We start from the raw sequence: 25201 nt of genomic DNA on the forward strand, positions 1-25201 counted from the left end.
ACATGTAAATTGGCCCTGCCGGAACATGCTTAAGAAACAGTCAGTGGGCATGTCTATGGAGATTCTCAGTCATCCAGGTCATGGTTGTCCCAAAGGTGTTTTTTCAGGAGGCAACTGGATTTTCTTGTTTTTCTTTGAAGATATTTCGCTTCTCATCCAAGAAGCTTCTTCAGCTCTGACCGGATGGGAATCCTTCCATTCCCCACCATCTGGTCAGAGCTGAAAAATCTTCTTGGATGAGAAGCGAAATGTCTTCAAAGAAAAACAAGAAAGTCCAGTTGCCTCCTGAAAAAGCACCTTTGGGACAGTTAGTGGGCATCTAAAGGGGAGTCTGAAATAAAGTACAGGCTCCCACAGACTGGGGTGTACTTTAACCATTGGCAAATGGGAGACACAAAAAGAGAACGGGGTTGGGGGGGGAAGAGAGAGATTGCATCAATCCCAGAGCCAATTCTTCCTCTTCGGATGTTGCCATTCCCCTTTCTGCCAGCCCCGGCGGCCTCTTCTCTTTCACAACGCTCCGTCTGCTGTCTCTCCCCGCCACGGAGCGTCTTTCCCAGAGCTTCCTTAGGAAGGCGGGCCACGCGTGAAAAGAGCCGCTGGCCTGGGAACCGAGCGGGCGGAGCCGCGGCTGCAGCCGGAGTACTGACGGGGCGGCACCGGCGAAGAAGCACCCGGAAGGGAAGCGTGCCAGGCTCCCAAGCGCGGCAGGTGAGAGTCGGGAGAGGAGACCCGGGAGGGCTAAGCGGAAACAGGGGGATTGCTAAGCAGGGAGGGCAGGTCCGCAGCTGGCAAGGAGGCGCGAGCGGACAGGAAGGAGGTGGCTGGGAGGATCTGGTGGGAAGGATGCAGTTTAGGTGGAAGCGAGCCAGAAACTGGAGAAGCGTAGCGAGGGATGGGATGCAGGGTAATTCCCCCATGGCGGGCAAAAGTGAGACGATGCAGGGTAGGATTAAACTAGCGCTCGCCCTCGCCTCTTCCCCGCCTAAAGCTGCTTTGTAATATCGAGGCTGATGCATCAGCATTTGAAATCTTCCTTGAAGAACACGTCCCCTGAGGATATGCAGAGTGCCATTCTTTCAAGTTAAGCAGCTGGATCGCCTTCCCCTTGGGGACTGGGATGGAATTTGCTGCCTGGAGGAGAGCTTTGCTTCCTCTCGAACTCGGCTTTGCTAGTCGGTGGGATTCTGTGGTCAAATAATGAATGAAAGTGTCTGTTCCCGGAGCGTGCACAGAGTGCTTACTGCCTCGGTTTGCCAATAGGAGCGGGGTTGTGCGTAATAACTGAGGCGTGAAGCTTCACAGAGCTTGGAGTTGGTGTTTTTTGTTTGTTTGTTTGTTTTAATCCTAATCCCTAAATATAGAAATTAAACGCGAAAATTTGCAGAACTAGAGAAGCACCATATATTAATGGCAGGAAGTGGCTCAGGCAGGAGCGAAGGGATTAAGAAACAATAGCTTTGGGGAGAAGCAGCAGGACGCACGACTATTCCGAAAGGTGAATTACAGTGCAGTAGGCGTGGTAAAAATCAATGTAGGTAAAAATGTGTATAGATCAATGTATAGATCTATGATACCCGAAACATCTGACCAAATGTATGCATGTGTCCACAACTCCTGCCATACAGATTCAGTCATTTGCTCACTTACATACAAGCAAATGTTGCTTGTATGTAAGCAAGTTTTTTATAGTATGGAGTACCACTTTGGAATTAAATGGGAATAAAATGGTAAGATTTTCAATGTATTGCCGAAGGAACAGAAAAATGAAAAGGTAGGTTAACCTTATTATTAAATAAAAAATATTGTGACTTTTCTGTGTAAATGAATGTTGATCATTCATTATGGTACATTCAAAGAACAGAGTAAGAGGCAGAAATAGCCCTCATTATTAATAAATAATTTGAAGCAAGAGACATAGAATAATGCAAAGAAAGATTATCCTACCAGTACAGAAAATTGCACAAAACATATACACAAAGGGCAAACGTTCTTAAAAATTTACACTATTTTTTCAAATATATTGTATTTATATTTTAAAATTACATGTGGCTGCTGACAGTTCCTGTATGTACTTTGAATTAATTTCTATTTTGAACCAAGCTTGTAAGTTTATTTTTATTTGATATATTTGTTTTTTTATATGCCACCTATCTCAGTAACCTGCTACAAAACTTTCTGCTGACAGAGAGAGTAGCATACATACAAATTTGCTGTATTAATAAGAGCTACATACCCAGATGTATTTGTTTAAACATCACTGAAAATTTTTCTACTGTTACAATAGAGAACAAGAAAGGTCTAAATCAAATGCTACTTCCTGTGTGTACTTAATATCTATTAATCATCTAAGAATTAGTACTGTAATGCAAAACTCAATGAATCCCAGAATTTCCATAATTCCTAGATTCTCATCCCTTTATCCTTCCATTATATACGATCCTGTTATGGTAGTCATGATGGAGGCTAACAGACATGTCATTCATTGTATAATTGTTCTTCTAAAAGCTTTGGAGTTTAGGGGACATAACATTGCATTTGTAATTCTGTCACTTTTCCCCACATTTGCATTTTCTCTTATTAGAAAAACAACCATTTCAGTGAAAAAGATAGAACAGTTCTCTTTGATTAATAGTGCTAGTAAATGTACAGCTATTTTAAAATTTATTCTGATATTACTTTTACTACACTTTTTACATACTAGCCTTACAACATCCTATTTTATTTTTCCATTTAAAAGATGTTTCAGTTCATTCGCTGTTAAAAAATTATTCAGGAAAAACTGCATTTTTAAATTGGAGCTTTCTCTTCTTGTCCCTGAAAAAATATGAGAGAAAAATGTGCACTTGTCAGATAAAGAGAGTTGTCGTGGCACATTTACTCAGATAAAACAAACTCACTTTATAGAAAATCAGTAGAAAAACTGAATATTTTATATAGTGTATTTAAGGAATCTGGAGTCATAAGTGCAAAATATTAATATTGTCCTTTTCGCTATCCTTTCAATTGGAAAAGACTATGAAAATTATTTAATGACAATTTACATGCCTCAGCTGGGAAATCTTTGAACAGTATCACTATTCTTTATGGTGAACCTGGTTAACTGGCAAAGTTGCCCTCATTGGAATGTTTCAGTCTTTTGTACAAATATTTTAAAAGATAAAATACTACTCAGATATCACTGTTCTTTGTTGAATCATTATTGAAAGAAAGTTTTTCAGTAGTGTAACTTGATTTTTTTTAATGCAAAGAAGTTCTTTTTTTTAAAGTAAAATAATAACAAAGAACAACGTTAGCAGATAGACAGAATAAACAGAAGGTGATTCATTAGGTTAATATCCTGGAATTAAGGTGCATTATCAAAAGTTGAACTAGGAACTGTATATCTGCTGTTTTCTATACTTGAAAACCATATCAACTTTTCCTGTATCTTTAACAACTGTGAATCAAATTGCACCACATCTGATTTAGATAAGTGAGTTTGAGATGCTGTCAGCTCCCATTTGCAAATCTCTAATATTTTGGCACTTTTCTATCTTTTCTTTGCCACAAAAGCTAGGACAAAAGAACGGAAGAGAGCTTCTGAATAGAAAAGATAGGATCTATCTCTCTGGAATTATGTTCTATCTTTGCATTGTAAGTTTGTATATGTGCTTATTTAAATAATTTCTTTCGATCAGGGGTCTTCAAACTTGGCCCTTTTATGACTTGTGGACTTCACTCCCAGAATTCCTCAGGCAAGCATGCTGGGTGAGGAATTCTGGGATTTGGAAGTCCACAAGTCATAAAAGGGCCAGGTTTGAAGACCCCTGCTTAAGATATTACTAATCTTAGACTATTAAATGTTGTATCATAGAAAAATCAATATAATGGAGTAAACTAAAGTGATTTGGAAACAAGCAGAACAGGAAAGGTGAGCTTATTTTTTCATCCATCTGTGTTTGTAAATTGCCCAAGGCAGCTGACAATACAGGTAGTCCTCAACTTATGACCACAATTGAGCCCAACATTTTTGTTGCTAAGCAAGACAGCTAAGTGAGTTGCGCCCCATTTTACGACCTTTTTGCCACAGATGGCACTTCTGAGGCAGCTGCCTGCTTTATGATGTTTTCTTCCCCAGGTTGCACGTGGAGGTTTCCTCTTGAAACCTAGGGAAGATGGCCTCATGCCAGGCTGGGCATGCTTCATCAGGCTGGGGTTGCAGCTGTGTGTTTGGGCTGGACCCAGCTGGCCTGGGCTTGTGACTTGGGTTCTTGCAGGCCCAGAGTTTCAGAATGCTGAGAAGTCCCTGTGGTCCATCCTGACAAACTGGGCTGTGGCAGCTGTGGCTTCATACTGTGCTGAGGCTCAGGTTTTTTGCAGCCCCAGAACCATGGTGCACCAAGAAATCCCTGAGACACAGTGTAACTATCAGCCCCAGAGCTGTGCAGTTGCTTGCTGACTCGCAAGAGAGGGTGCAAGCCAGCCAAAAAGGCAGAAATGGTGGGAAATAGGCAAGAGGGGACTTGGAGGCAATGCCTTATCTTACCGAAACCCAGACTTAAGAGGGATCAAACCCAGAATAGGTTGGATTGGGCTGAGTCCTCAGCTAACAACCATGGAATTCACTTAATGATGGCAATGGGCAGTGCTGCGATTGCTGATGCTAAGCAGTGCAGCCATGTGACGTCGCATGTAACATGTGAAATTTTCGTCCCAATTATGGTAGTAGGTTGAGGACTATCCATGGTGTGTAGGCCTGGTAATCCCTGATAGTATTCACTAGATCTAATTCTGTTTTGCTTCTGAACTTACATAAACCCAGGAATGTACTCACCAGGAAGTAGCAAAGAAATATACCAAAGGAGAATTCCAAAGGCAAGAATTTTATAACACGTTGGGCATTATTATAGAGGCTTTTTGGTTCTTGTCAAACAGGAAGAAGCAGATCTCCACTGACTTCAAAGGACAGTAGGATCATTCTGTTTTAATAAAATCCAAGTTGTTGGAAATGGGCAGAGTTGGACCTCTTATGCAATTATGGGAGTGTTTTAAGAAAAATCTCAAATTTAATTTGTCAGTTGTAATCTGCGAAAGAGCTAGAAGAATCCAGTAATTATATTTATATTATATTTCATAGCCTGCTTCCATACACTTTTAGTAACATTTGCATTATATTTTTCTAGCAAGCTCTTGAAGTAAAGAATGTCATTTAGAGTATTACAACAGGGATTTGAGTAAGCAGAACTAAAGGAACATTGAAACACAATCCCAGTATGACACTCTACACCAGAGACCCCCAACCTTTTAGACACCAGGGACTGGTTCTATGGGGAAAGGTTTTTCCACGGACCAGAGGGGGCGTGGTTTCGTGTCCTGCCTGCATCCCATGGATGGGGCTTCGCTTGTTTCCATGGCCCAGTTTCTGGCATGCCATGGCCTGGTGCCAGTCCATGGACCGGGGCTTGGGGACCTCTGCTCTACACCATTTTGGGGGTGTGACTATTTCTGAAATAAATTATGATTCTGGGAATTATGTGCTACAACAGTTAGTCTTCTGATGCTCACAGACGTACTATGTTGTAACCCATGTGCCATCTTTGGGACAAGCATGATATCAAGGAAGCAGCAGCATATAGTCATCATCCCAACAATGTGAAATTTGGGGGTGGTTATTTACAATTTATACTAACTGTTGGTAAATCCTTCAAAATATTTATAACACATTCATATACATATACAGTATAATCAGGTTAAGGTGTCACCATACTTCATTTTTTCTTAACAGGATTATTTTTATTCCTATACTGCTCTTCCTACCATAGTGTGGTGGAATATAATTTAAGTTCCCAGGAGGGAAGGGCTGCACTCCAGAGGAGCAAGAGAGAGCACAGCTTAGGTAGTTTGGTTGGGATGAAAAGGGTCAAGAGAGCTTCTCCTTAGAAGTTCTTAGTGTATATCTTTAATGATGCAAGTAGTCTGCTTTAGTCTGGCAAGATTCTGTCTGTAGGTGAGGGAACAATAAAGAAAAGTGCTTAGAAGTTTCTCTGCATGTTTTTTTGGAGTCTGATACATGGGGTGTTCAAAGCAAAATATGTTTAATATGTTTCTGAAACAATGTTGAGTATTATATTTGTTGCAAAGTATTTATTAGTCACTGAAGCAGTGGGCGTGAGCCTAAATGGACTCCGGAAGATGGTAGAGGACAGGAAGGCCTGGAGGAACATTGTCCATAGGGTCGTGATGGGTCAGACACGACTTCGCAACTAACAACATTTATTAGAGCAACAGTCTTTTATGCTAGAACACCAAGACTCCAATAAGGCTACTGAAATGACATGGTTCTGTGTTTAATATTTAATATTAAGTGCTTTGTGAAATGAGATCTTGTGCTGAAGTTCATCAATATTAGGTTGCTTAGCTAGAGGAAACAATCAAAACCTGTTATCATTGTATGAGGTAGCATAATGGGTGATTTATTGTTCCTGTAGAAAATGTAGATTATTGTTGCATAAGTGCTGACACGTCATTTGGCTTTACTACTATACTAGAGGCTACACTGCACTGAAAGCATTTTTCTTTTTACTTTATATGAGCTGTGTGAAAGTTGTCATTTGGACCTATTTAACTTTGGAACTACTGCTTATACTGAAAAATGAACATGTTTCAGAAGCTTCAAGTTTGATGTTTACTGAAGAAGAATATCGGCATGAAAAAATGGGTCTGGCAAGTTGTGACTGTACAAATGAGGTTTTCATTTTGTTTTGAACTTGTACAGCAACAGATACCAGTTGATATACTTTATAAACCTTAACCACAAGACTGAATACTGTTCTCATATCTGTTTGGAAATCATGGAAATTCAGAAAGAGAAGTTTGTTCTTGAAGTTAGTATATCTGTATGCATTTTAAAATTTTGTAGTAGTCTGTATTATTTATTAGGAAAACTTTATTAAGAAAATTTTGATAGTTACACTGAATATTGGTAAAATGTAAAATGGTTGGGATCCTGAGATGTGCTGTTTAGTATGCCAAAAGAGTTTGACATTTTTCAGGCACTTTTTTGCCTTTTTCATTGACTAGTAGATCTCAGTATTGTGTTATATGTTGCTTTTAGAAATATCTGTTTTAAATGTGTATTTGAAGAGGAAGTAGGTGTGTTAGAAATCTTAGCACTGGATATTCAATCAATTTTACAGATTTTTGTCTTGTGTTCATTAGTATAGAGTTGATAGCCCATGTGGTAAAGTCAGATAGGAAAAATAGCATGAGATAGTGAATATTTTTATAAAAAAAAACCTCAATAGAGATAGTGGCAAAGTTCCCAAACCATATTCTGCTTGACTTATGCCTCAAATTCACAATGTCTTAGAAGATCATTTTTATAATTCCTGTATCTTCCTATGTTCTTAATCCTAAAAATAATCTTGATATCCTTTCAGTACTTTAGTACTTTAGTATCCTTTGTTAATTTAAAATATGCACATACAAACAAATTTCCAGTAAAATGGTTGCTATTCCTTTTTTGTTTAGTTTTATTCAGATGAACAGTTTACCTCATAATTCTACCAAGCACTTATTTTTCAGATGATTTTTAATCTAGGCTGGGTTTATGCAAGTTTTCACATACTCAGAAATTGTGTAAAACAGAGTAAAGAAAGTAAAGAAATGGAAATCCTCTCATCTATTCTTCCCTCAGTATATAAGATGAGAGTAGATTCTAATTATTCCCGAGTACAAAAACTGTATGATTTTAGTCCCAGATACAATGAAAAGCTATATAGTTCTATCCTTCCCTCAACTGATAACAATTTCTGGTATAGGTCTCCATTTGCCCAATACAAATACAGATTTTCAGAATGTTACAACTACAATTAGATCTATTTTTTTGAAATGACATTGAGATTTCCATCTGTTCGACATTTCTTTTGTCAAACACATTTAAAATTGAATTGTTTGACTCTTAATTCAGGACAAGTAAGAGCTTTTTATAGAGTAAAAGTTTCTTTTGTGAATTGTTTTAAAAGAACTTGGCTTTCGTTTAGGCTTATTTATTATCTTTCTGCCTCAGTAAAACTATAAGAAAAGCTACAAGAAAAATAGAACAATTACTGTATTAACATCTGATAAAACAGTCACTCTAACGTCTTTAGTCCCTCTGAGACTAAAACACCTTGGCTAAAGAAGAAAGTCTGGTTTTCCTTTTCTGAAAACAGAAAACGAAAAAAAAATCTTATTAAAATTCCTAAGGAAATATATTGCATAGCTTGGGGCAAGCAAAAGGAAGGGCCTTTTCTCGTATGCCTAATAAATGGTGTTTGGAAAGTGCTTATATCTTTAAGAGAATGTCTCCTGCTGTCCTTCTTGGATGGGTTCTTATTAAGTTAGGCCCCAGCAATTTTGGATTTGAAAGTTAGAACAACATCTTAAATTGTACTTCAGAAAAAAGTTGGCTACCCTCAGGTCTATCAATATGGGCACAGTCTGGTCAATTAGCCTGAATACAGGATTTTAAAATATGTCCTGCAATGGAGTTAATTATAGCTGTTGCCCTGTAGCCATGCAACTCGCATTGGCTCCAGAAGACTTGGAATGGATGCATTAACATGATGGAGCAAGTGCCTTCCTTGCCTCTATGACTACCTGGGAATCCATAAACAGATAGAGATCTGAAAGTACTATGCACGTTCTCTTTCAGGGGAAATGTGGCCCCATCCATAATGCCCAGAACTTCCGACTGATCAACAATACTGTGGGCTTAGTTCGTTTCCTTACAGCTAGTCCATTATTGAATATAGGCAGCAGTCCTGCTGAATCTTATTTCCTTAAGAGTTAGATGCAGTAGACTCAAGATTTCTTCCAGCAGTGTCATGCAGCAATTTGGGACAAGATGGAAGGGTGTGGGATATCACTGGCTTAGACTTGAACAGTGATCTACCAGTATCAGAGAGATGCAGTATATAGAACCAACGTGGGCATGATGTTTTAAAATCTGCATTAGCATCTCCCTGTTGATTGTTCAAAGAAGCCACAGCTTTTACACAGCTCAGGAAAATGTCTGAATTAGGGAGGCATTCAGGAGAGGACGTGACCCTCTTTTGCCATGTTTTCCCTCCTATTTATTCAAATGTGTATTTTTTTCTGAGCCTGTGAGACTAACTACCTTTTGCTATATATATATGGAGTTTCCATTTGGATCTTAGTGCTTGGAGTCTGATCTTAACTGGAAACCAAAATATTTACCCTATTGCAGGGGTAGGCAACCTCGGCTCTTTTATGACTCATGGACTTCAACTCCCAGAATTCCTGAGTCAGCTCTGCTGACTCAGGAATTCTGGGAGTTGAAGTCCATGAGTCATAAAAGAGCCGAGGTTGCCTACCCCTGCCCTAGTGGCTACAAGGGGTGGGTGAAACAAACATATGTGTCTTCTTGATAGTTGGGTGGTTATACAAATTTGTTTAATAAATGCATAAATAAATAAAAACTGAAATCTTCAATAGTTTCCCTCGGCACCTCTAGAGCCACCTTCAAAAATGTGTTCCTTCTTTCCTGAAGTGAAACCGGTTAGTTTAGATTCTGTGCTATTTAGCAAACACCAGATACATTTAGCTAGAGTAAACAAATGTTCAGAGAGCACAAATGATTTTGCTGATAATTTCTTCAAAGGGTGGATTTTTTTCTCTTTTTCCTGTTTCGTTACCAGAAGTTTTTTTCCTGCTTGCTTTTCTACCTTAACCAGGTCAGAGGGAGATATGACATTTTAGGTAAGCATTATAGGTTTTGATTTCTTTTCCTGAACAAATACCGTAGTACTGACAGGACTAGTAGCACCCTAACTCCTTCAGAGCAAGCTGCTTTCATTTTCCTTTAGGAGCGGCAGGATTTTGCTCTGGCAAAAATCAAATGGTATCTTTGAGGCCCTGAAGTTTAGGTGCAAACAATATGGGTAGAATTGGTATTCTCTTTAAACAATTACTGATACTTCTACCCCTGAGACTCAAGCAACAGCTCTTTAATTATATTAGAAATGAGACGTATTGGAAAAAGCCCCAGTAACTAAAAGCTATGATTCTTAAAACTATATGCAAGAGCTTCCTTCTATACTGTATAGAAGAATCTTTATGAATAGGGGAGATTAGGGTACAGATAGCCTCCCCAAAGGTGTGAATTATCCCCCTCACTTTTCTTTAAAGATCACAAATCAGCAATATCTGCATTTGTTCAGGCATTGCATAGAACTCTCAAGAAAAGATAACCAGTCATTAACACCCAGAAAGCAAATGTTCATCATATTTAATGATAGTGTGTTTATTTGGTTTAGGCTTCAATACAGTTCCATACACCATAGTTAAAAAGCCAACGCAGTGCTAGGCTGCATTAACAGGGGGATAGAATCAAGATCACGTGAAGTGTTAATACCACTTTACAATGCCTTGGTAAGGCCACGCTTGGAATACTGCATCCAGTTTTGGTCACCACGATCTAAAAAAGATGTTGAGACTCTAGAAAAGAGTGCAGAGAAATGCAACAAAGAGGATGAGGGGATGAGGATGGGTATGTCTGGTTTAATGAAGAGAAGGACTAGAGGTGATATGGTAGCAATCTTCCAATATCTCAGGGGTTGCCACAAAGATGAGGGAGTCAAGCTATTCTCCAAAGCACCTGAAGGCAGGACAAGAAGCAATGGAAGGAAAACTAATCAAAGAGAGAAGCAACCTAGAACTAAGGAGAAATTTCCTGACAGTTAGAACAATTAACCGGTGGAACAACCTGCCTCCAGAAGTTGTGAATACTCTAACATTGGAAGTTTTTAAGAAGAGACTGGACAACCATTTGTCTGGAATGGTATAGGGTTTCCTGCCTGAGCAGGGGGTTGGACTAGAAGACCTCCAAGGTCCCTTCCAAAACTACTACTACTACTGCTACTACTACTACTACTATTCTTCTTCTCCTCCTCCTCCTCCTCCTTCTCCTCCTCCTCCTCCTCCTCCTTCTCCTCCTCTTCCTTACCATTTAACATGACACATGAATCCAAACATTGTCAACTCAAAAGGTTTCTAAGGAGGAAATTTTGACAGAATGATGGGAAAACAATCTGAGTAAATTTTCAAATTTCTGTCAATTGTTCCAAATGAAGTATTTTAAAGCAACTTTAAAAAAAATCATTTTACTGCGTGGCTTTTCTAATTTGTGAGGGAGTCTCAGGAGCAGTATGGTATTTTGATCATTTCATTACCATAATAATTAAAGTTTGTACCAGTAATAACTGTAAAGTTGGCTGTATTAGGGCTAAATTGCAGAAAGAATAATTCTGCAAGGAAACTAGTAACAAAGATCTTTTCCCAGTGCAACGTGGTCGTGTTTTAGTAAGTTATCCTCACCCTTAAATAAACAATATATATAATAGATTATAATATAATATAATATAATAAATATAATATAATATAATATAATATAATATAATATAATATAATATAATATAATATAATATAATATAATATAATATAATAATAAATATAATATAATAATAAATATAATATAATCCTAACTTTATCATGGAACATGTTTCAATTCTCTTCTGTGACTTAATCCCAAATCATGCAAAAGCCACAGGCAGACAATACTTTTATTACAGCTAACAAAAATGTCACAAAAATGTGAAGATTTTGAATGTTCTGGAACTTTTCAACAAGATAGCGAATACTGAAAAACTGGGACTGTGAAAGAGGAAAAGTAGGCTGAAGTTTGATGTAGCAATGGGGGTCTGCCTTAAAAAAACTGCCACCTAGTAGTAGACTAGCACACGTTTCAATGATCTGAAATTTAAGGGAAAGAGGAAGCACCCAATAATAAATTAATCTATAAGGAACGGCATAATTCAAACCATTCCATCCCAAATATCTCAGTAACTGCGAGCACATGGGCACACATACAATATCAACCACACAAAGGAATGCAGAATTCTTTATTCTAAAATAGCAGCAGCAGACTGATTTCAGTCTGTGACATCATCTCAACTTATGACAGATTTTGTTCTCAAGGTTTTTTCATGTTGTACCAAATGTCAATCTACTCTATTGACACTATGTTTCTTATGAGCGATACAGGAGGGAGCAATGTTCATATTTTGACTAAGTTTTCAAAAAGGCAAAGCTCTTTTTTAGCTTTGAGAATTGATACAAAGTTGGTTTCTTAAAGCACTTGATTCTACAGATCTAGCAAGAAACCTACTCAGCATTCAAGACATTCCAGAGCTGATTTCTTTAAAATATAAAGAATAGTGTAATTCAAATTAATGTAAACCAAATAAATTAATTAATAAAACTGTAAGAATGCCACATTACCTGATTGTCCTTCCAAATGTGGCCCTTCAGCCTTCCCATCTTATAATGCTGGCCCTGCTTTCGACAGGGAATATATCAGGTGACAAAGAAATCTCTACCATTAATTCTCTCTCTCCCTCTCTCTCTCCTATCTTTCTTCTTCAGGAAGGTGATTGTCAAGCTATGTCTACCAATTTAAAATACCTTTCTTTGAGCATATTAGTCTTTCAGACCACTAGTTTGGTGTTGACTATGCGTTATTCTCGGACACTGAAAGAAGAAGGACCTCGCTATTTGTCTTCAACTGCAGTAGTCATTGCTGAACTTTTGAAAATTACGGCTTGCATTTTGTTGGTTTACAAAGACAGCAGTAAGTATCTCAGTATTATCTCAGTATTATATTATAAGGAGTTAATAAGACCCCTTCCCCGGAGTAAATCAAATGCATTCGCCAAATAAGTATATTTCTTAAAGAAACATACAAAGAGGACTTGGAAATTGTAGTTTGCTCTTTAAAAGATTTAGATAGCTAACATAAACTTAAGCTACCTAAACTTGTAAATATTTACAGGAGGGTTACATGGGAGTTGGAGAGTAATTATCAGAAAGGGAAATTCAAATGTGATTCATCAGTGCCTTGAATGATATATAGTAATCAGTTGTTTTCTAGGAATTCATACTATAGGTAGTCCCCGACTTAACAACCTTTTGCTTAATAACATTAAGCATTACACACACACACACACACACACACAGAGAGAGAGAGAGAGAGAGAGAGAGAGAGCGATGATATGATTGCAGCTCAGGGATCTGGCAACCAGCCTGCATTTATAACCTGTTTCAGTGTCCCGCAGTCACATGATCACAAATTCTGACGGTTTCTGCCAAACGCCATTGGGGAAAGTGAATTTGCACTTAAACTGCATGACTCAACTCACAATCTCAGTGAATCAACTTATGACTTCAGTAAAAACGGTTGTAAAATCAGATCTGGTCACATGGTGACTTGACTTAGCTACCGTAATGAATTATGATCAAAATTCCAGTTCCAGTTGTAGTCATAAGTTGAGGACTACCAGTACGCTCTGTAGGTTACACTGTGATGGTAGAACTTAGCCATAGAAACACAAGCCCACTTACTAGATTTTGGTATAGCTGTGTCCGCCCATGTTCATTATTTGAGAAAATAAAAATAGTGACACAAAAGGGAGGAGTCTAGGTGTTTCACACATTTAAAATATGCCAGTGCCCAGTCGCTTAGAAATTGCATGTTCCACACAAAAGCATTAAAATGCTTAGCTACAAAAGGTTTAAAACTGATAGGTTTCCTTTTAACCAAAAATATATAATGCATTTTCTCTTTGCATAGAGTGCAGCTTGCGAACTCTGAACAGAGTGTTACATGACGAAATTCTTAACAAACCAATGGAAACACTTAAACTTGCTATTCCTTCCGGGATTTACACTCTACAGAATAACCTGCTCTATGTTGCTTTATCAAATCTAGATGCAGCCACTTATCAGGTAATTTATTTTGATAGTGTCTTATTGTTAAAACTCAGGAATCAAATTATGGGCTATTTTATTTTTTTCTTTTACCTTTTTAGGTCACATATCAGCTGAAAATCCTCACAACTGCATTATTTTCCGTGTCGATGCTCAGTAAGAAATTAGGTGTATATCAGTGGCTTTCATTAGTGATTCTGATGGCTGGTGTTGCATTTGTACAGGTAAATACTGTTATGAATATGTTGGTAGGGAAAATCTTAATTTGTTTTGGTAACGGAAACTTGGTTACTGCATTCAAATAGGATTTGGCTCCCCTCTAGCATACAAGCTATAATGAAAAAGAGATATTTTCACAAAGTTAGATTATCTGAAGACAACTATCCTATCTTCCTTCTGTGGGGTATTTGTTTTGCAGACTAAACTTATAGATATTAATTTTCTGGTCTCTGCACTATCTTGGAAGACTTCTCCTGAAGAGAATCTAGTTTTTCACTTGTTTTTAGACTGTGATGTGCAGAACTGAACATAGTATTGTAAATGTAGAATGAGATAGTTATTTTCAATCTTCTGTTAGTAAGGTAAAGGTAAAGGTTCCCCCGCACACGCGTGCTAGTCGTTTCCGACTCTAGGGGCCGGTGCTCATCTCCGTTTCAAAGCCGAAAAGCCAGCGCTTGTCCGAGGACGTCTCCGTGGTCATGTGGCCGGCATGACTAGACGCCAAAGGCGCACAGAACGCTGTTACCTTCCCACCGTAGTGGTCCCTATTTTTCTACTTGCATTTTTACGTGCTTTCGAACTGCTAGGTTGGCAGAAGCTGGGATGAGTAACAGGCGCTCACTCTGTTACACGGCACTCGGGATTCGACCCGCCAAACTGCCGACCTTCTGATCGACAAGCTCAGCGTCCTAACCCACTGAGCCACCGCGTCCCTCTCTGTTAGTAAACCCCTAAATAAATTTGCTTTTTAGAAGTTGCATCATGCTGTTGGCTCATGTTCAACTTGAATACCCAGATATTTTTCAAATATACTACTGCCAAGCCAGTTTTTCCTATCCTGTTCTTCTTGTGCCTTTCTTTTTTGATTCCCCAAAATAGGACTTTACATGTTAAATCTGTTTGTTAATGTTATACACCACCTATACTTGAGGTGTGAAGGTACCTCCTCTGTACCTAGCATTACCTTAGATCTACCATTTAAATGTTTATTTAGTAAGTCTAAATAATAAAATATACAAATTTACAATATAAATTTATTGTTATCACTAGTTGAATAAGATTAGAAAAGCAGATTGTTAATTCTTAAAATTCTATTGCATATTATTTTGAATTGACCTAAGAAGAATATTGCTTCAGCTTGGTTTTTATATTCAAAACTCAACAGATTTCTTTTCTTGGTACAGTTTCTTTCAGTATGCAGTGACTAGTCGCTTGCATAGATTAATCACATGTTTGAATGAATAGCCGTCAACTGATGTGTCTGACTTGACCGAAGCTGTGAAATTTGTATGTGAACTGGTTCTAAAGGAGACCATTATGTGAAATGTTATTAGTGTGCTGCTGCGTTTTTTCACGTCTTTCTTGTTAATTTTATTCAGTAATTTAAATAAATTTTATTTCTTTTAGTGGCCATCAGATTTGCAGACAGCAACAGCTAAAGAACTTTCAGCAGGATCACAGCTTGTGGGTTTGGGGGCAGTACTTATAGCCTGCTTTTCTAGTGGATTTGCTGGAGTATATTTTGAAAAAATTTTGAAGGAAACAAAACAATCAGTATGGATTAGAAATATTCAGCTCGGTAAGTCTTACTTTAAAAACGTGCAAAAGAGAGATTCAGATATGCATCAGACTATACTTAAGAGTACGGTACTTCAACCTGCTAAGTGTAGAGAAATGGTTATAAAAGCTGTGCTCTGTTTGATATTAACTTTTAGCAAATAGGAACTCTTATTACTTACATCCTGTTCTGAATATTCATTACCTGAGTCAGTTTCTGTTTGATTTCTGCTAATATTGACTGGATGATAAAGGCAATGGCTAGGATCCAAATTATAGTGCAATTAGTACCGTGATTCAAAGAAAGAATTTTTTTTTAAAAAAAAGTTGTCTCGTTCTTGCTATATGACAAACTCCTTTTTGAAACTTCAAATATATTTTTATATTTGGTATGGTGGGGGTTCTGTTATCAAAGCAAAAGTGTTATATGTCTCCCTTCACACAATTGTAGATTATGTGTTACATAAGAACCAATTAAACTAAATGTTGCCATCTTTCTATAGCCATTATCACAGGCATCTGCAACAAACCAAGATTACATCAAAATTACATGCATGTAGTGATGTCATGATGCGTAATCCACCCTTACGTACTTGTGTCCTGTCATCTGATGCAAGTATGTAAGTCAGTTTTTGGGTCATGATGCATGTTTTGTCACCTGCTCACCCTGCGAACCCAGTGGCACCCTTTTTTTTAAGAACCAAAAAAATGAAAATATGAATATCAACAAATGTATATTTAAGAATGCTTTAATTCAAAGACATTTTTGTTTGTCTAGAAGTCTAGGATTTAAAAAAATCATAGCAGTATTTTTAACTAAAGAACAAATGAATATTTTCTCCCAATAAATGGATATGGGAACATAGACTACTGTTTTTAAAGAGAAAAGGCCTAAATAAGTACTAAGTACCTGCATTTTACATACTGTATGCCTATATAAAACGTACTATGATCCAAAGAGTGCCTATTAAAAAAAAGTAGCTCTCATAACTCCTCGTAAGTCGTAAAGTGAATTTAAAATTGCAGTTGAGTGTGTTTATTTATTTATTTATTTATTTATTTAATAATATTCCTATACCGCCCTTCTCCCGAAGGACTCAGGGCGGTGAACAGGGCAAGAATAAAAATACAAAATTACAAAAATTAAAAAAGGATTAAATATATGCCCACTAAAAACAGTAAATACAATATTAAAACCCCAATAAAAAAAACCCCCAAACCCCCATCAGGCCAGACCGGCTTGTTTGAATAGGAATGTTTTTAGATCGCGACGAAAGGAGCGAAGATCGGGCGCCATCCGGAGCTCAACCGGTAACTGATTCCATAGCTCCGGGGCGCCCACAGAGAAGGATCTCCCCCTGGGGGCCACCAATCGACATTCTCTGATCGGTGGCACCCTGAGGAGGCCCTCTCTGTGAAAGTCCTAAATTAACTGTATTCATCTTTATTAAATTTGCTAATTGCCTCTGTTAAAATGTACAATGTAGTGCTCAGTATTTTAATACATAATTCAGAGTTCTAATATGGATCACAACCCAAAGAGCAACGATAAAATGTAATAACAGAAATGATGCAATTTAAAAGTACAGAAAAGTAGGGTACAGGTTCGTCCTGGGCTGACAAACACAACTGGGGCCCGAATTTTGGTTGCTAAGTGATGTGGTCATTAAATGAGCCATCACGTGACCAAACCTGATTATGCTATCATTATTTTACTGTGAAAGATGAATCACGTGCTCCTTAAGTGAATCATGCATTCATTAAGCAAATGTAGCTTCCCCGATTGACATTGCTTGTCAGAAGCCTGCTAAAAAGATTGTAAATGACGGTCACGTGACTGCAAGGTACTGCAATCACTACAAATGTGCCAGTGGCCTAGTTCCTGAATTGAACTGATGTGAGCTTGATTGTAAGTCACTTTTTATGAGGCCATTGTAGCTTTAAACTACCATTAAACGGTCATACGTTGAGGGCTACCTGTATCATTTTTAATATATAGGCCAGGGGTGTCAAACTCAATTTCATTGAGGGCCGCATCAGCATTGCGGTTGCCCTCAGGGGGCCGGGTGGGCATGGCCAGGGTGGGTGTGGCCTACTGGGTGGGCATGGCTAGAGTGCGTATGGCCTACTGGGTGGGCATGGCCAGCTCTACATCATTCGCATCAAGAGTGCCTATGGGGGCCTGGGCAGGAGTGGGACAGATCTGAGGGTCTCTGGCAGAAGGAGGGTCTCTGGGCCAGGGCCAAGGCAGTGGGGGCCGTTCCCTCACTGTTTCCAGGATGGCTTCACGGGCCGCATGAAACCACTTTGCGGGCCGGATCTGGCCCCCGGGCCTTGGGTTTGACGTCTGATATAGGCAGTCCTCATATTTTTGATATATTATACAGGTAGACCACAAGTTACTACAGCAGTTGGGATCAGAATTCCCATCAGTAAGTGTGATGTCGCATGACCACATTGCTTAGAGATAGTCCCTGCAGTCCCCTGTTGTCGTTAAGTAAGCCCCTTCTCACAACTTCCTGCTGGCTTCCAACAACCAAAGTCAGTGGGGAAGCCAGCAGGAAATTGCAAGACCCATCTGGCTGACAAACAGGCTACAGGTAGGCACGTGGCTGCTGCTGGATAGAAAAGGGGGCGCACTGATGAGGCATGGGATGAACTCAGCGAAGCTCAGGGATGGTCCATGGGTGGTGGGGGAGGTGCCGTGCCAGCACAGCAAGGCTCAGGAAGGGGGGCACGATGGTGAGGAAGTCCTGGCGCAAGCGCAGCAGGGCTTGAAGCAGTTGCTGCCAGCTGGGGGAGAGTGTGCAAGGTGCACGAGTGGCAGTTAAGCATAGTGCAAGCTCAGCAAGATTTTGAGAGAATGCATGAAGGTGTGTTTGAGTGGTGGGAAAGGTACAGCACAATTGTTAAAGGGGGTTGGAGGAGGGTGCAAGGGTGGGAGAGATTATCTGAACGATTTGTAACCTGGATTCCTCATTGATTTTGCTTGTGGGGAGTCAAAGGTTGCAAATCACAATCAAAGTGACAGTGCAACCATTGTAAGTGCGAGCCAGTTGCCAAGTACCCATATCGCCATCACTTGACCGCAGGGATCCTGAGAAGGCTGGCCTTTAAAGGACTGGTTGTAGCTTCAACAGTTGCAGGACAAGTGGTCATTACCTGAGGACTACCTGTAATAATAAGATGGGCTGATAGAACTTCCCGAAAGAAAGCCTAACTCACTTGGGATGGGGTTAACTTGGTTTCTATAAAATTTCATTTCATGTAGATGCAAAATCAAAGAGTTCTCCAGTAGACCTTAAACATGAGGAGGTTAATATTACTACTGTAACAGTACTTACGGTATTTAAAAATTATAAGCAGCCCTTTCCTGCCCCACAGTGGTTGACAGATGCAACTGCAAGTAATAGTGGTTTATGCACATTTTTGCTCTGATAAGCTGTACCTCAATGTGATTCCCAAGTAATTAAGATAACCATTTAAAAATGCAAAGTATTGCAGTAAAATAGAAAACCTAGTTTTAGAACTGTAATAGTTTTTAAAAGAAACAGCTTCTAAGTCCAGCAGATAATCAGCATGTCTGAGTGAGTAAGTAAGCATTCAAAACCTAAGCATATATCTCTTTCTCACACATGCTGGATACAAGCCATTTAGGTCTTTCACATGTGTAATAGAGGCCTTCAACTGACTTCTCGTAACACAACAAATAGCATGTATGAGGTGCTGCATTGAAATCATCAGTTTTTACAATCAAAAGTTAGGGTGTCATTGCCATTCTTTGATATCTTCTGATAAACTGCATAAAATAGTGAGCAATATTTAAATATACTAGGAGAGGTTTCCACTTGCATCTGAATTATTGGAGTACATAATCCAAATTGTTAATGGGTACCATAAAAGAACAATTGGAATTTCTTTTCTGTTCAACTCACCACGGCTCAATATTTGTCTTGACTTTCAGGATTTTTTGGTAGTATATTTGGATTGATGGGCGTATTCATTTATGATGGAGAACTTGTATCAAAGAATGGATTTTTTCAAGGTTATAACAAGCTTACTTGGATAGTTGTAGTTCTTCAGGTAATACATCCAATCTTACATTTTATCAATTGGGCTTATGTTATATACCAATACTGAAATTACCATTGTGAGTTACGCATTGAGACATATGCTTGATTTGTTCAATTAATACTTTAAAAAAAATCAATCTATTCAACAAGGCAAGGGAAAACATACTGACATGGCTTGGGGAATTTTTTTCAACTCCTTAACAACAGTTCCTAGGTCACAAAATGAGGCACAGAAGGTCTTAAATAAGGGAGCATGCAGAGTCTGTTTTCTGGAATGCTCTACAGACCGTTAATCAGCACTTGTCATAGGATCTGTCTGTTTTTTTAATGTAATGAATTAATCTGTTGTGTGATTCTGTGTTTTGTCTTACCCTCGCAAATGTCTCCATGTGTTAATATGTTTGTATATATGCATTGGGAAGCATAGAGCAGGCTGCACATGTTCCACTCTAAGTCATGTGACCAGAGGCGGGGCTTAGAATAGAGCTGTCAATATCGTAGCATTTTGAGTAATTGACCAACTGCCTCTCCTAAAATACCTGAGATATATATATATTTTTACTGAAATATTTTTCTCCATTTTCAAACCCAGTCTTTTTTTTTTTTGCTAGTTTCTCCCACCATACCAAAATTGAACTTGTTCTGTTCAGTTTTTGGAAGTTTATCCCAAGGACAAAGTTTCAATATTCCACTGGGGTGGAAAGAATAAAAAATTGTCCCACTTAATCAGACACATTAATTTTTAATGAATTGTTTTATTATAAGTACTTCCAAGGTAAGTCCCCTGTCCCTCACCACTAATTATGAATGCCAATTATTTGAAAAATGACTTTCTCTTTCTTGATAACCAGAAATTGAATTGACAGGAAATGTTTAAGTTTCCCTCATTTAGTTAGAGGATAAGACTTAAGAATAAGGACAGTTTAACACTTTTATTGTTAATTAGGAAGTAATAAAATGCTCAGTATGGAAGCAACTTCTAACCAAAAGAAGAGAGTAAGAATCGTAGATCTAATGGAGACTTTAAAACTTGCAAAATTTAGTTTTATTTCATGATACAATACTATTAATTTTAATATGTATCACTTTAGTAAGATTTGCTTAGCATAAATCATCCAGAATCAACTATATATTTAAATTAATAAAAAATATTAATTGGTAGAGGACAGGAAGGCCTGGAAGAATGTTGTCCATGGGGTCGCAATGAGTCGGACATGACTTCTCAACTAACAACAACAAATAATATTAAAATTGGGAAATTGTTTTACATTAAACATTGCAGGTAGTCCTCACTATTTATTTAGCAACCATTCAAAGTTATGACAGTGGTAAAAAAAATAAACTTTGGGGCTCATTTACAATTGTATTTAAGACTCATTTAAGTCTGTATTTTCAGACTGCCAGCACAGTTTCATTGCTTTTCATGTGTAAAAGAGCAAACTGTTATTCTTTTGAAATCTCTCTTCAATCTCTCTACTCTGGGGGTGTAGAAGGCAAATAAAAGTAAGCGATTTCTGTAGGCAATCTATCCCCCATCCCACAAGGCAGAGAGATTTGCCCTCTTACACATTGAGAGCAGAGTGATAGTGCTGGCAACTGGAAAGGGTCTCGCTTCAGAGCAGAGAGATTGGAGACAAAAGGATTTTAAGAGAGTAACTGTATACCTATAGTGCACCCATGGCTCCCAGCCCCAGGTTATGGCATGATTGTATTGCTGTCAATGTGTACAAGACAGTAATCAGGCACTAGCAAAGAATGAGGCAGTGTTACGAGGCAAACAAAAGTTAGTCTTGTCCCAGCTGGAGAACACATTTGCAGTGACATGATTTTCCCAATTAGCAACTGCTTTGCTGAGTGATGGAGATCACTCAATTAGGGTCATTAAGTGAAGACTATAGTACTTATAAAAATCATGGCTTTCCAGATTCATTTAGAAAGACAGAGTATAGCATGTAACTTAGAAATAAAGTAATAACTTTCCCTTCAGGATTTCTTTGCTAAATATGCATAGCAAGCTTTATTTGTTTAACCATTAAGTTTAATAAAGTGATTACTACATTTTCAATGTTTTGTCAGGCACTTGGCGGCCTTGTTATAGCAGCTGTTATAAAATATGCAGACAATATTTTAAAAGGATTTGCAACATCGTTATCGATTATATTGTCAACATTAATATCATACTTCTGGCTTCAAGATTTTGTCCCCACAAGGTAAGTTGTATTTTTAAGTTTGTCTTTAAAAACACAAATGCCTTGTACAAGTATAAATGAAATATAAGTTAAACCGAATGTAAATGCTTTGGTGAGTTTGTAAACTAAATATTTTGCACCATAATGGAGAAACTATTCTTTGTGGAGCAATATTGCACATGTCAACTCAAACATAAATCAGTTCAGCTCAATGAGGTGGATTTATTGAAATAATGGTATATAAGGAAAGCAGTAATATGCATGTGTTTCTTTCTACTTTCACCCACAAACTTTAGTAACTGTATTTCGCTGCCAGATTTTGATGGTATAACATGGGGGCAGGATGGTTATCTGGAAAATGTCTTGAAAGAAAAATACAATATGTGGGTTGCCCACTTTTGTCTACAAAATATTGGGCTAAATCAGTTGTTTCGGAATAAGGCAGCTTTTTAAGTAAGTGTGGCTGAATAGAAATTAATTTGGAAGACCTCAAAACATGGTTTTATCGACTGGCCTGGGAGCTTATAATAGAGCTAAGTGTCCTAGATGGTTACATGATGCTTGACTAAATGCTCTCTCTCTGTATTTTTTTCACCATTTTATTGTTACCTTTTAATTCATTCCAGTTGTAGTTTGAATTTTTTATTGTGTATGTCACCCAGAGTCATTATGCAAGATGGGCAGCTGTATAAATGAGATAGATATGAGAGAGAGAAAAAGCTATGAGAGAGAGAGAGAAAGCTATGAGAGAGAGAGAGAGAGAGAGAGAGAGAGAGAGAGAGAGAGAGGCATAGACAGAACAATACCCATTTTATGAATGTACAAAACATCAAAACATGTATTCTAAATATTTATTCTCTTCCTTTTTTCTTTAGTGTGTTTTTTCTTGGAGCTGTTCTGGTAATAGTTGCTACTTTCTTATATAGTTATGATCCAAAGCCAACAGGAAATCCTATTAAAGCATAACAGACTTTTCCATGTCACAGTATTTTGCCAATATTGTGGAAAAAGGACTTCTAAATACTGTTGGAGGATTATCAGGCACTGAAAGAGTTTATACTGTGTCAGAAGAATGATGTTTAATAATTAAATTTGTAAAACAACTTCTGTAAAAGAAGGGAAGTCCAGAGCAAAACTTGAATGTGTTGCTTCTAGAACCTGGGACTAGAAGTGCTTCCAACTTGAACTCTGAGGTTAAATCAGAATGATGTACTATTATCAACAGCTGCAGAAATGTCCTATGCATTCTTCTTGCAAGAGCACCTGGCAACATCTGTTAAATCATACCTCTTTTGCAAGTTATTTCATCTTTTCTAATTTTATAGGAATGCAGATCTACATACTGTACACACACAGACATACACATACACACAAACAAATTAGAAATCAAAGAGATGTAAAGTTTTGTCCTACAGTAGTTTTTTTCCATACTGATGTCCTCTGGGTGTGTTGGGAGTTTGGATTTTATAACCTAGCAAACAATAAATTCACCAGGCTGGCTGGAAATTTATGGAATCAAAGTATAATATATCTCGAGGAAGAATTGTTTTGGGAAGAAGGTTTGATGATGATGTTTCTGATAAGTATTCTTGTTCAAAACCAATGAAGTATCACTGAATCATTGTTTGTAGATTTATAATATTTTATATAGAAAATAATTAATTCACTGAAACTGATGTTGTAAAATGTACTGATGTAAATGTCTCATTGTAATTGTTGGTGAATTCTCCAAGAAGAAGAATTTAATATTTTCATTTGGAAGCTTTGTATGTATGAATGCCACAAATTATATTGCTGCACCATTCTCAGTTTTTAAAATGAGACCCTCACCAATTAGAAGCGGCATAGCTACAGTACCTGGTACTTGTTCTACATTAGATGAATGACATTGTACATTGCCATAACTGATTATGAATATGTGTCTGTTTGTTTAGAGAACAATTTCTTTACTTAATAAGAACATTCTTACAATTTATGGACCGTACATTTCATTGCTGAATATCTTAATTTGAAAATATTTTTAAAATGTATTTTTAAAAGTAGCCATATAACTCTATAAAAGTATTAAGAGTTCCTTTTGGAGCCACAGTAGTATATTAATGTGTATATTATGTACTATAATATAGAGCTTTAAAAAAAAATCTGGAAAACTTATTTAACTGAAGCGGCTCTGTCCAGCCTTGAAATCCCATTGTTAGAATACATGCTAATTGTATTAACCATTAAATGAAGAATGTTAATGTGCAATAAATATTAGGCATGAATTGTAAGCAGAAATGGCCATAAAGCCCACTGGAACACTCTCTACTCTTCATTGAACATAGAACGTGAAATATCTTCTAAGCTTCGGTCCAGGTAATTGCTTATGATGCAGAAGAGCTTCATTGGCAGTGGGGCAATTCTTTATGAACTGAAAGGGCTGTAGTCACACCCATAGAGATCATACCCAGACTATTTTGGAATGTTGAAATATTTAAATATATTCAGAGAACATGTGATAGTGATAGGCTCTGCGAAAGCAGTTTCTATACATTTGCTTGACTAATGGTAGTACATCATTGAAATCCTCATGGAAATTGCTGCTGAGAAATTATGATTGTAATCATGGAAGTCATACTGGCACCTTGTCATCCTCCATGCAGATGTCTGGAACAACTGAGCTGCATTGTAGGTGGAACTCTTTTTATTTTTAACACATTGTAGACCAGTCTGTCCTAAATGCTTATAAATTATATCACAATAAAATAACATCTACCCTGCGTCTCCCTCTGACCCATATGCATCTATGGTTCTTCTGAAACTTAAAACTCATAGAAAACATAATTGTGCAATTAGACTAGGAATTTTATATTTTTTCTGGAACTTAAGTTACACTAGAGGGGTTGTTTATGAATGAAGAGGAATTAAAGTAGAGGTTCGTAACTCTTTTGCATTAGTTATATTTGGGATTATTCATTCACAATATGTCATGATTGTTTTGTTATGATAATGGAAGAAAGACTTATCATGGGAGAAAGGCTTACTCCTTTGCAAAATGATTCCAGTATTTTAAATCTAAAAAAATTAAAGATGAAGCAAGGTGCCTGGTGTGTAGTAAGATAAAGGTTTGTACATGTATAGATACTTGTAAGAACTACATAGGGTCCCTCAGAGTTTAACTGATAATTGTGTGTATGTGTGGGTGGTGGGTGGATGGATGGGTAGATGACAATTCCACACTATATTTCTGTCAATGGAAGCAATTTGGAATGGAAGAAGGTGGATTCACTTTCCTTATCCATAGCCCGAACTGCATCTTTAAAAGCCTTTGGAACTTCAAAAGTTCCCCAAAAGTAGATTTTGAGGTCAAAGGTC

The 25201-nt window shown here is 37.7% G+C and overlaps 1 protein-coding gene across 6 annotated transcripts; it reads left to right on the top strand.

Moving 5' to 3' along the window:
• The first annotated feature begins 674 nt into the window (after positions 1-674).
• Positions 675-24610, top strand: SLC35A3 (solute carrier family 35 member A3). Of its 6 annotated transcripts, XM_083359055.1 has the most exons (9): positions 3317-3636; positions 6576-6866; positions 12469-12673; positions 13673-13827; positions 13911-14033; positions 15436-15607; positions 19550-19668; positions 21735-21868; positions 22723-24610. In XM_083359055.1, the coding sequence occupies exons 2-9, from the start codon at positions 6834-6836 to the stop codon at positions 22811-22813; spliced, it is 1032 nt and encodes a 343-aa protein (XP_083215181.1). In that variant the 5' UTR covers positions 3317-3636; positions 6576-6833; the 3' UTR covers positions 22814-24610. The 6 variants fall into 6 exon arrangements, 5 of the variants coding, with proteins under 5 accessions (XP_083215183.1, XP_083215185.1, XP_083215184.1 ...); XM_083359057.1 differs by lacking the exons at positions 3317-3636; positions 6576-6866 and adding an exon at positions 675-711; XM_083359059.1 differs by lacking the exons at positions 3317-3636; positions 6576-6866 and adding an exon at positions 871-1083.
• Positions 24611-25201: the final 591 nt, after the last annotated feature.

Source organism: Vipera ursinii (genome assembly GCF_947247035.1).
Source record: "Vipera ursinii genome assembly, chromosome: 3".
In the NCBI taxonomy this organism is placed as follows: domain Eukaryota; kingdom Metazoa; phylum Chordata; class Lepidosauria; order Squamata; family Viperidae; genus Vipera; species Vipera ursinii.

Excerpts from the sequence above, each read along its gene's own strand:
- SLC35A3 (XM_083359055.1), top strand. The coding sequence starts at position 6,834 with ATGGAAATTCAGAAAGAGAAGTTTGTTCTTGAA. Across the intron at positions 6,867-12,468 it reads AAGAGAAGTTTGTTCTTGAA|GAAGGTGATTGTCAAGCTAT; the intron begins GTTAGTATATCT and ends TTTCTTCTTCAG. Across the intron at positions 21,869-22,722 it reads CAAGATTTTGTCCCCACAAG|TGTGTTTTTTCTTGGAGCTG; the intron begins GTAAGTTGTATT and ends TTTTTTCTTTAG.